This window comes from Panicum virgatum, chromosome 1K (assembly GCF_016808335.1).
Source record: "Panicum virgatum strain AP13 chromosome 1K, P.virgatum_v5, whole genome shotgun sequence".
Lineage (NCBI taxonomy): Eukaryota > Viridiplantae > Streptophyta > Magnoliopsida > Poales > Poaceae > Panicum > Panicum virgatum.
Window position 1 is genome coordinate 50,098,419 of NC_053136.1, and position 10,835 is coordinate 50,109,253.

Below are 10,835 nucleotides of genomic sequence, written 5' to 3' on the forward strand. Positions count from 1 at the left end.
CGGCTTACCTATGAAACTCATTAAGATCCAGCTAATGGTCCCTTCAACATTTACTAAAAAAAATATTGAAATAACATTTCAAAAATGTTGAACTAGCTTTTCAAAAATGCTGAACCAATAGTTTGAAAATGTTGGATCTCAACATTTTTCTAACCTTCTCTAGCGCTGGTGGCCTACGCCGGCGCGGGGGCCCGACACGGATGGCGCCGGGGGGGGGGGGGGGGGGGTGGGCGGCAGCGGAGCAGGCAGGCGGCGCTGTAGCAGGCGGCGGTGGCGGGGCGGGAGCAGGTGGCGAAGCAGGCAGGTGGCGGCAAGGCGAGCGGGCGGCGGCGGAGCAGGCAGGTGGCGCAGGCGCGCGACAGTGGATCATGCACGCGGCGGCGGCCCGTAGGGGGGATACGGCGCGGGGGCACTGGTGTGGCAGCGGGGCACGGGAGAAAAGGAGGCACAGGAGGGTTAGGGTTTGAGTGTGTAGATTCAATAATTGTAGATGATTGTACGAATTCAAACACTTCCGGAAGATATATATATATATATATATATATATATATATATATATATATATATATATATATATATGTGATGGGAACGTATTAGGTGCAAACCGATCTTTTCGTGCAAACTATAGAAACTTCAATTTAAATCATTGGATCAACATTCAAGGGGCACGAGGGATTGAGTAATTTTACAATCTGGACTCACCCTTAGATTGGGTAATCACACTTTTATAAATTCCCCCTCCCACCTCCCCTGCGCCCCTTCCCATGGATATTGATCTGATGACATAGATTGAAATTGGTTTGCTGATATGTTACCGTATATGATTAGCGAGCTTCAGCAGTGTGCTAACCTGATCAGTTCCGATAAGATGAAATCCACGATCCCAGCGCAGCCCGCAGAAACCAGAGTCCCGGCCCAGACTACGGAACAGTCCATCTCCGGCCCAGAACAGAACAGCGAAAAATCCCATTTCCAACCCGCATGGTAGCATCGCGTCGTCCTCCCCGACCTCCAGGTTAGGAACAAGAGTCAAGAGACACGGAGCTCCGAAGGCCCCCAACTGCGAGGTTTCACTCCCTCCGTCCCCTCCACTGGCCGCGGCCATGCGGTCCTCCACGTCCGCCTCGGCCCTGCTCCATCCGCCGACCTGCTCCTCCCGTCTCCCCCCGCTCCGCATCTTCGTCGGTCTCCGGTGGCCGGCCCCCCGCTTCCTGGTACTCCTGTGTTTCCAGGGGCATCCCATCTCCAACTCTTGTGATTCCGTGCCAGTTGCTCAGCTGCAGTGGCTGTTTGCCTCAGGTTAGGGAGCGAGCGGGTGCGGTCGTAGGGGTTATCAATGGCACGACTGGATGCAGCTTGAGACTCGGGTAAGTCTGATTCCTGCTGGCGCTCTGGGTTATATTTACTCGATAATCTCGGTACTGTGTGGAATTGCCACAAACAAATAGAGTGGATTACGGGAATCAGACCTGGAAAAGATGGTTAAGTAGTGCGCAAATCAAGAGATGGTATGTAAATACCTCCGCTGATGTCAGAAATAGTAGCGACTAGTGGGCCAGCGAACTGTTTGTGGCTTAGGCGCTTAGCTATGCAAATCTGTAGGACTTAAGTAGATTGATGAATGAGCTGTCCTAATTACTCGGGGCATTTCATTGAGTATTCCGTACTGGATACCCAATTCGATACTGGTTACCCAATGGTTGGGTGAAATTTGTCAAGATATTTGTGAGAATTTCTTGATTATACAGTACAGTTTTGATATGGACAAGACTGAGCCATCTTGAGTTCTGTGTTTCTTTACTAGGTTGGCTGAATGCCTTCATGTACAAGGCATCGCAATTCATCCATGTCTTAGCAGATATGTTCTGATTTGCTGATGAATTTACTTGCAACTTGTATTGACCAAGTTCTTTTTTGGGCAGAGTACCTGCTTTAACTGTCTGCCGATCTCATCAAAGGGCTGCTGTTATTAGAAATGAACATGTTCAGAATGCTGACTTGCCCCGAAAATACTCAAAAAGGGAGAAGAAACCATTTCCTATACCAGTGCTGGAGTTAAGACGCCGAGCAAAGGAAAGGATGAAGGCAGCACAAGGGAAACCGAAACGACCACTGCCTCCACCGAAAAATGGAATGCTAGTGCGTAGACTGATACCAGTTGCCTACAAAGTGTACAATGCAAGAATTTTGCTGATCAACAACTTGAGGAAGCTTATGAAAGTAGTACCTGTAAAAGGCTGCAAGTAATTCCCGTTACCCATCATTTATTGGTGATTATTTGTTACTTGTCATGCTAATGGGTACCATAGAAGGATCTAAACCAAGATAACACAATATTGATGCCTATAAAGCAACAAACTGTGTGCCAACATAACCCTTTTTCATGGCAAAGAATATAAAAGTATTATTTGGTAATTTTTGCTTATATGTTGTATGTTAGGTGCTCAGTTGGTCAAGTGTGCCAATTATTATTTTAAGTTTTCTATAATGCATAACATACTTAAGCATATGATCATGTTGGATTATGCAATAAGAACTTCATAGCATCTGGAAAGACACATATGTTATTTGCAATAAAAATGTTTTTTTACTTGGGTTAGAGTCTGTTATAGAACACTTGTGCCTCATTGAGGATACACTCTTCCATTAATCCAGGTGTTGCTGGTTTGATGAAAGTCAGTCTGTTTGTCTTGGAACACTTTGCTAAGTCAGGCCAGAGAACTAGAGTTTGTGTTTACTTCCCATTGAAACCATTACGCAGTAGAAAGAAAAACTTGTGGTCATACTAAATGAACTTTCTAGATGCTCATATGTGCTTGATCAGTTCACTATGCCCTAATTAGCACATTCGCATGTGACTTTTTCTGATGCAGATATTGCAGTGAGATACATGTTGGATCTGTTGGACATCCTTTCCGAACATGCCGAGGAATGATGTCAGATCAACGTAGAGGAGAACATGATTGGGGAAGTACTTTAGTGGAAGCTGTTTTCTTACCGGTTGAAGCCTACCATATAGAGGACCGCCTGGGGAAACATATCCCTCATGAACAGAGGTTTGCTGTACCCCGCATTCCCGCTCTCGTGGAACTTTGCATCCAAGCTGGAGTTGACCTCCCTGAGTATCCCACAAAGCGTCGAAGAAAGCCAATCATCAAAATAGGAAAAAATGAGTTTGTCGATGCAGATGAAGATGACCTACCAGAACCAGAGCCTGACAAATTTAAGCAGACACTTCTTGATGAACTACATTTTGATGAGATTATCGCTCCATCTACCCCAGAGGAGACAGCGGCTCTTGCCGAGGAAACACTCGAAGCATGGGAGACCGTCAGGGATGGTGCCTTGAAGCTTATGAAGGGTTATGCTGTGAGGGTTTGCGGATACTGCCCTGAGGTGCATGTTGGCCCAACTGGCCACAAAGCACGGAACTGTGGAGCCTTCAAGCATCAGCAGAGGAATGGACAGCATGGGTGGCAAGCAGCAGTGCTTGATGACCTAATACCTCCTAGATATGTCTGGCACATGCCAGAATCTGGGGAGGAACTGCAGAGGGAGCTGAAGACCTTCTATGGGCAGGCACCAGCTGTTGTTGAGATATGCATTCAGGGTGGCGCCAATGTGCCAGAGAAGTACAAAGGCACAATGAGACTAGATATAGGAATTCCTTCTAGCTTGAAGGAGGCTGAAATGGTCATCTGATCATTGTGGCCAGTTTTAAGTTGTCTCATAATGACATTATTTGTTGTCTCCAGGGACAAAAACAATATCATCCCACGGTCCATCCTGGACTTGGCTTACCATAGATTCATTTTACTAATGAATGTATATATATCAGGACTTAGATGAGAAAAAATCAGCAGATTTCCTTTGTTTGAGATCCACGTTGTTGTTTCCACGTTGGAGTACTGTTTTTTTTTTTTTTGCCAGCAGTCAACCATTAGGATGGATCAAAGAACCCAGGATGAACAGAGGCAGTAGTTTGCTGCCTTGCAGAACAAGAGAAGGTCATACTCCAAATTTGTTCCTTTGCAACTTGTATTCTTATCTGGCCATCTACAGAGGAATCAGACTACCATGTACAATTACACACATGGTTTTAAATAGCGGGCTATAGCTTTTTTAGAGAGTTCCCGCTACGTTATTTGTATTTATGCCACTATGGCAGTTATGGGCGCTAAATTGCGCTATAGCTGCACTAAATCGCGTAGCTTTAGCGCCGCTATAGTCTTATACTTAGTTCAGTGCTTTTTTTTGGTTTTTTGGACAACTGAATATTTGATTGTATGAATTGTGTTGTACTATCAACTTAAGTAATGTTTCCGTAGCTCTAGAAACATATTTATGTTTATGAAATTCGCTAATTACTATATTTTTTGCATCTATTACTTGTATTTTTCATGGTTTTGTAGGAAACCGCTATTTAGCATAGCCCGCTATAGTTTCTTAGCCTCGAAAAAAAATACGCCGCTATTTACCATAACCCGCCATTTAAAACCTTGATTACACAACTACAGGCAGTATAGCACAGATTGAGCTGAAACAGATGACATCAACAAATCGAAATTTTATCAGGACCATAAGGAGTTTCCATTTGCCTTCGAAGAAACAATGCAATTTACAGGTTACAAGGCCTCGGCCTAGCTGACTGAACAGCTGAATTTGGTGTGGGCTGCCCCCAAGAGCTGCGCATTCATGAACCATTTGTCTAGTGGTGGTGACCGTCAATGAGGTGAGGGCTCCACGGCCGTCCTGAAGAGCAGGATGTAGACCTTATCGACGGAAAAGTACAAGAATCCACCCCGGGCGTGCGTGACATATGAACCGAAACTCGTCCCCACGATGCAATGCCAAGCTGGCCCGTATGCAGTATCAAACTCCTGTCAGCAAGGATGAGACCTTATCAGTAAGCACAGGATTGCAATCCGAAACAGGACAGCCGAAATGAGGAAATTGCGGACAAATAGTTGGAATATGCGGTTGTATGATCAAGTATGGGGATGAAATGCGCGAGATGGTCCCAGATTCGGCTGTTTGGATGCTTGGAGATTTTCAACTATTAGTTGTAGAATGAACTGACATAAGCAAGAGAACCATGTTGGGCACAAATGGAACTTTTGGAAAAGCTAGATTAAAATTAATCAATTTAACATGCGAATTCAAGGTCCAATAGCCTGCTGAAAGGTTTGCTGCGTCATTAGTCAAACTTGGATACCATTTTGTGAAATGACAACCACCTGAAGGTATGATGACACGGCCTTCTGATTGTGCAGTGTATTAATTGCTCGTATAGGTGGTTAGCTACCATAGATTGCGCAAGGATGGCTTAGCACAATTGCGAAGCATGGTTCATTCAACGTGACCCCATCGCCTGGTTGGTCAGAAACTGATACTTCAACTGCCAATGATGGGATCAGCAAATCAAGTGAAGGATTATTTTGGATTTGGACGCATGAAGACAGTTCAAGGGCAGGCAATCTGAAGATCGCAATTCATCGAGGCAACAACGAAAAAAAGAAAATAAAAGGTGATCATAGCGCAGAGCTCTATGCCTCTATCAGCATGGACATGAATGCACTTGGCGCAGTCGTCGTCATGAAGGCTAAGGCCCCGACCAGTGACAAATACATCATAAACCAGTCATGGCTGCCTTGCCATGGCAATGCGCTGATGCACGTGGAGGTGATTCTAGTTCAAAATCAAGCAATTGATGCATCGTTGTCCTCAGAAAGTCCGATGAACAATCACAAATATACGCTCTCTAATCCGCGAATGCTAAAAAATAAATATTTGAACTGTCCACTGCCAATTCGCAGAAACAGTGGTCACTGTATGTGCAAGCTCTAGTGGGGTGGTCCATACCTTCTTGAGCGCGAGCGCGAGGCGCTTGGGCTCGAGCCGCCGCGGGTAGCGCGGCATCGCGGCGAGCTCGTCGCGGGCGCAGCGGAACGCGCGCCGCTGCAGCGCGGGCGGCATGTCGGCGGCCACCACCCTCACCACGGCCTTCCTCTCCTCCTCCTCGCCCGCGCCCGCCGCCTGCTTCCCCAAGGGGACCCCCGCCGCCCCCTCGGCGCCGCCGCCCTCCGCGAGCCGGCGCTCGACGCCCAGCAGCGACCTGACGGCCCCGCCCCGGCGCCCCGGCGCTTCGCCGGCGTCCTGCTGCTCCCTCATGTCCGTGTCAGCGCGCGGGGCGAAAGTTTTGACCCGGATGAGAAAGCAGCAGGACTGGGCAGCCGGCAGTCGGCGGCAGCAGCGAGTGCGTCTGCCTCTAGCGCCGTGCGCCGCAGCGGCTCGGGCGGCTTTTGGTTTTGGTTTTTCTGGGGAGGAGACGGGCGAGAGGGAAGGGGAGAAGGACGTTGGGGGTCGGTAAAGCGGGGGCGTGTACTTTTTATGGGTTTTTTAGCACGAGCGGGCGGAGCAAGGCGCGCGAGCTCTCGACGGCGATGGTTTCCAATTTTCACCGCTCCGGTGGGCGCGAGCCGGAGGCGGGCGGGCGGGCGAGGTGGCCGTGACCGTTCTTGCTGCGGTCTGCGGCGGTGTGCAGCTGCCGGGGGGCGGGGGCGCATTGGTGCACCAGCAGCAGCTGCAGCTGCTCCGTGTCAGCGTACGGCGCCATGGCTACTGTACTGGTGGCAGTAGTGGTGTTGGTGTTACCACAGGACCGTTGGAGTGTACGCTTTCAAGTTTATTTCACAACGCATTTTCCGGTTTCGATTTTGTTACGAACAAAGTTGGACCGATGGCGGACGACGCGAATGCAGACGGCAGGTACGGCTTCGAAAAGTAGTGCAAGGATTTGACTGCGGATGCGAGTAATGCAACAAATCATGGAACAGTCCAGTGTCATTAGATCTTCAGCACTAGTCAATTAACTCGTGCTGCCGCACGGACTAGTCATAGACATCTAATAATTATCTATCTCACACTCTCTTTAATTAATTAAATAATTTAATCTGTAAATATACATATTTATCATTATATAATTATAATAAATGTGATAGGTTTAGTTACTAATAATTTTTTCTCACTTCGCATCACACCTTTATATATGTTTGATATGTGTTTAATTGAAAATTTTGTTTGAGCTATGTGAACAATATGAAAATTGGTATTCTTATCTCTTCTCTTATACATGAATATATGGTGACAAACACATTATGGTTAGTATGTTTATATAAATAATAACATGAATAATATATTAATAATGATAGGAATAGTAATTTAGAATTTTATATTGATGCGCTTTAAGATTTTATTATACTAGCATAATTTGATTCAGGTTTGGGGTTCATTTTAACTTTTTATTATGTTATCATTGGATAATATATATATATATAAAAATTTAGGAGATTATTTGACATTATTTTATAATGGCATAAGTGGGTAATTTACACGAAGATTAGAGGGTTACTTTAGATTATTTTTTATAATGGCAGAGGTGGGTAATTTAGATACATATTTAGGGGGTTACTTTAGTCTATTTCCATAATGGCAAAGTTGGGTAATTTATTGAAAAGATAACAGATCCAATGGCTATTATGATTAGAGTTGCCGAATTGATGGTCGGATGTTTCTGATTTTTGTGAGAATTTATAAAATTTCTCTAAATAGCCGGTAACACTACAAGCATCGGAATAGCGGACCGAAATATTCAGATAAGTCTCGCACGCCGCGGGGGGGGGGGGGGGGGGGGGGGGGCAAGGAGCAACCGCTGGGAGATCGAACAGGTTCTCCCACCCCCAAACAAAACCCATTCTCAAAAAAAAAATGCAGTGCAAATGACCCGTAGCAAAATTACCAAACAGCTAGTAGCTCCTACATCCAGGATGCCACTGGAGAAAATGACGGCACATATCTGGACGCTACGTATGAGCTGGTAGTCCGGTGACTGGTGGTTCGCAGCTTCCCTCTCCGATCGAACTTGAGGCCAAACATGGTGACGCGAACCACGCGACCGTCCGCATCCTCGTCCTCGCAGGGCACGCTCTCCACGAGACAAAACTTGCTGTCGCCCATGTACGCGAGCGTGGCCGCCGAGCCCGCCGCGTTCTCGCCCCCAGTGCCAAGAAACAGCTTCTCCTCCGTCCTGTCCGACTCCGGCGGCACGGTGGCGTCCGTGCTGCGGGACGGGACCTGGCAGGCGCAGACGTACCCGGGCTCCTCGTCTAGCCCGACCCACGCGCCCAGCTCGCGGTCGAAGTGGCCCTGGCCCCGGAACGGCAGCGCCCACGCGCCGCGCCGCGTCCACTCGCCGCGCTCGGCGTCGAAGGAGCAGGTGTCCTCGCGGCCGCCGTCAGCGGCGTCACGCGTGGACACGTAGACGGTGCGCCCGTCCGGGCGAGCCGCGTGGGAGACGACGCCCCGCCCCGGGGCGAACGGCGGCGGCGGCGGCGTGGCCACGGTCTTCCACGACCACTCGTGCCTCCGGAGCCACGGCTCCTCCGCGTCGCCGGTGCAGGGCGCCCACATGAACGCCTCGAGGGCGACCGGCAGGCCCGCGCCGAACGTCGTCGGCGCGTACAGCGCGCCGCCGCCTGCCACGGCGAGGATCGGGCCACCGAGGTGGCCCGGCGGGGGAGGGGCAACGGCCAGCGCCGCCGCCTCCGTGTCGTAGACCAGGGTCGGTGCCTCCGTCCCTCCGCCGCTACTCACGACGACGATGTTGGTGCCGATCGCGGCGAATTTCGTCTCAGAAGCAGGCGCCACGAACCGGAACGCGGGGGGCTCGGGAAGGCGCACCGGGTCCCGAACTGAGTCGTCGGAGACGGGGACGGTGAGCATGGTGTCAGGGTCGATCTGGCGGATGGAGTAGCCCTTCTCCCAGTCATCCAGCACCAGGTACAGGTGCTTCTTCCGCGCCGGCCGTGACCTTTTGTTGCCGAGGCCTTGGCTCCGGTCGTCATGCCCCCGGCGTTGGGACATGCCTCCAAGCTTCTGTCAGCCTTGACAAGGAGAGGTACTTTGTGTCCAAATATTTTACTGGTACTATTAGGGTGGACGAGCTCGATTTTTGACCTCCCAGGAAATCAAAAGGAGGCTCGCTAATGAGGAGATCCGGTGGAAGAAGATTCCGAAACGGAATCCGATCCGCAGTCGGCATGACGGGCCGGTAGAGGGGAGATGAAAACAGAGAGGAGATAACGGGCCACATGGGCCGGTCTAACAAGTTAGTTTTGAGCGGATTGGGCCTTTTTTTAGTGATTTGGCCTTCGCCGCTCACGCGCGCGACTGCATTCAATTTCTTCGTTACTGGTGTCCCTTTTGTGTTGCGAAGTTGTATGGGTGCCTGAGCATGAATGGGTGAGGCACTGAAGGTGCCTCCGCCTAGTTGTGTTATGCTGCCGTGAAGGTGAGGCAGTGTATGTTTCAGTGCGCCGCGGCAGGATTGCAGCGAATGAGCGCCGCAAGAAGAAAGCAGCGCATGTGCACCAGTAGTTTGGAGTAGCGAATATACATTTGATTTCTACTCTACCTTCTACTCCATTTTTTTTCGGGACAACGGGTGTGTGGGTGAGTGAATGGGCGGGGGGTTTCACATACATATGCATATAAAACTAGTAAGATCAAAATTTGGTTAAAAAAAGATGTGGAACAATTCTTTAGTGTCTCAAGTTTAGTCATACAGGTTTCAGATACATATGCATGTAGAACTAGTAAGATTAAGATTTGGTAAAAAGAAGGTGCAGAACAATCTTTAGTGTCTCAAGTTTAGCCATATAGAGGGTAAAAAAAACTGATGACCCGTCCATGTTCTTCATCCAACATCTTATCTTTTTTAACCATAATTGCATCTTCATTGATAGAACCCAATGGTAATACTTTGAAAAAAAATGAAAAAATGAGAAAAATTGTAACTCTTGTGCTCAACTTATATAATTGGTTTTAAGTGAAAAATTGAAAAAAAATGAGAAACATTCTATCCAAAATATTGCTCTACATAAAAAAATACAAAAAAAAGAGAATGCAACTGCACTATGAATATCGGGGGCTTTGTATTTCTAGATATAAAACCTTGTTATTGTGCACTATATATTCAGATACATAAAAAATTATAGTCGCAAAACCTTTAAATCTAGAAAACTACAAACTTTGTGCTAGTACATTAATAACTTTGTAATTCTAAAAAACTTTCAAATATGAAAAACTATGAAACTTTGTAATAGCATATTAATAACTTTGTAGGTCCAAATTTTTTTCAAATTTGAACTGTGAACTTTGTACTAGCACACTTATAAGCTTTGTAGTTCCCCAAAAATTTTAAAATCTGAATATGCAAACTTAGTAGTAATACAGTAATTAAAATTTTGTAGTTCCCCAAAAATTTTGAAATCTGAAACTATGAACTTTGAACTAGGACACAGAAACCTTTTAGTCCCAAAAACTTAGAAGTATGAAACTATGTTCTTTGAACGTGGGGTTGTCCCAAAAATTATTAGGTCCAAAAATCTTCTATTAACCCATTTTAAATTCTATATTCCCAGATCCAAAACTTTAATTCAAACCTTGCACTAATTCAGAAACTTTCGACTAATATATTTTCAAACTTTCTACACGAGACTCTACAACTTTGTAATTTCAAAACTTTGTACACTAAATTTCAGAACTTTCTACACTTAAATTTAAAAATCTATACTACTAGATACAAAACTTTATACATGGATATTCAAAACCTTTTAAAAATAGATATAGAACATTTTAGATAAAAACTTTCTGCTGAAATAAAAAATTAACACTAAATTCAATAACTTTGGGCTTGTAAAATATTTTTTAGTAAAATAAACTCTAAACTTTGCATCCCAAAATTAGAAAACTTTATGCTAACATGTTATAAACTT

The 10,835-nt window shown here is 46.6% G+C and overlaps 2 protein-coding genes across 2 annotated transcripts; one reads left to right on the forward strand and one right to left on the reverse strand.

Moving 5' to 3' along the window:
* Positions 1-972: 972 nt before the first annotated feature.
* LOC120640913 (APO protein 2, chloroplastic-like) lies at positions 973-3,884 on the forward strand. Its single transcript, XM_039916844.1, has 4 exons — positions 973-1,214; positions 1,300-1,367; positions 1,923-2,243; positions 2,874-3,884. Exons 1-4 carry the CDS (start codon positions 1,104-1,106, stop codon positions 3,700-3,702), a joined length of 1,329 nt encoding a protein of 442 aa, XP_039772778.1. The 5' UTR covers positions 973-1,103; the 3' UTR covers positions 3,703-3,884.
* Positions 3,885-4,532: 648 nt separating this feature from the next.
* LOC120640918 (dynein light chain LC6, flagellar outer arm-like) lies at positions 4,533-6,390 on the reverse strand. The gene is made up of 2 exons (XM_039916855.1): positions 5,863-6,390; positions 4,533-4,880 (listed from the first exon to the last, which is right to left on the reverse strand). Exons 1-2 carry the CDS (start codon positions 6,169-6,171, stop codon positions 4,725-4,727), a joined length of 465 nt encoding a protein of 154 aa, XP_039772789.1. The 5' UTR covers positions 6,172-6,390; the 3' UTR covers positions 4,533-4,724.
* Positions 6,391-10,835: the final 4,445 nt, after the last annotated feature.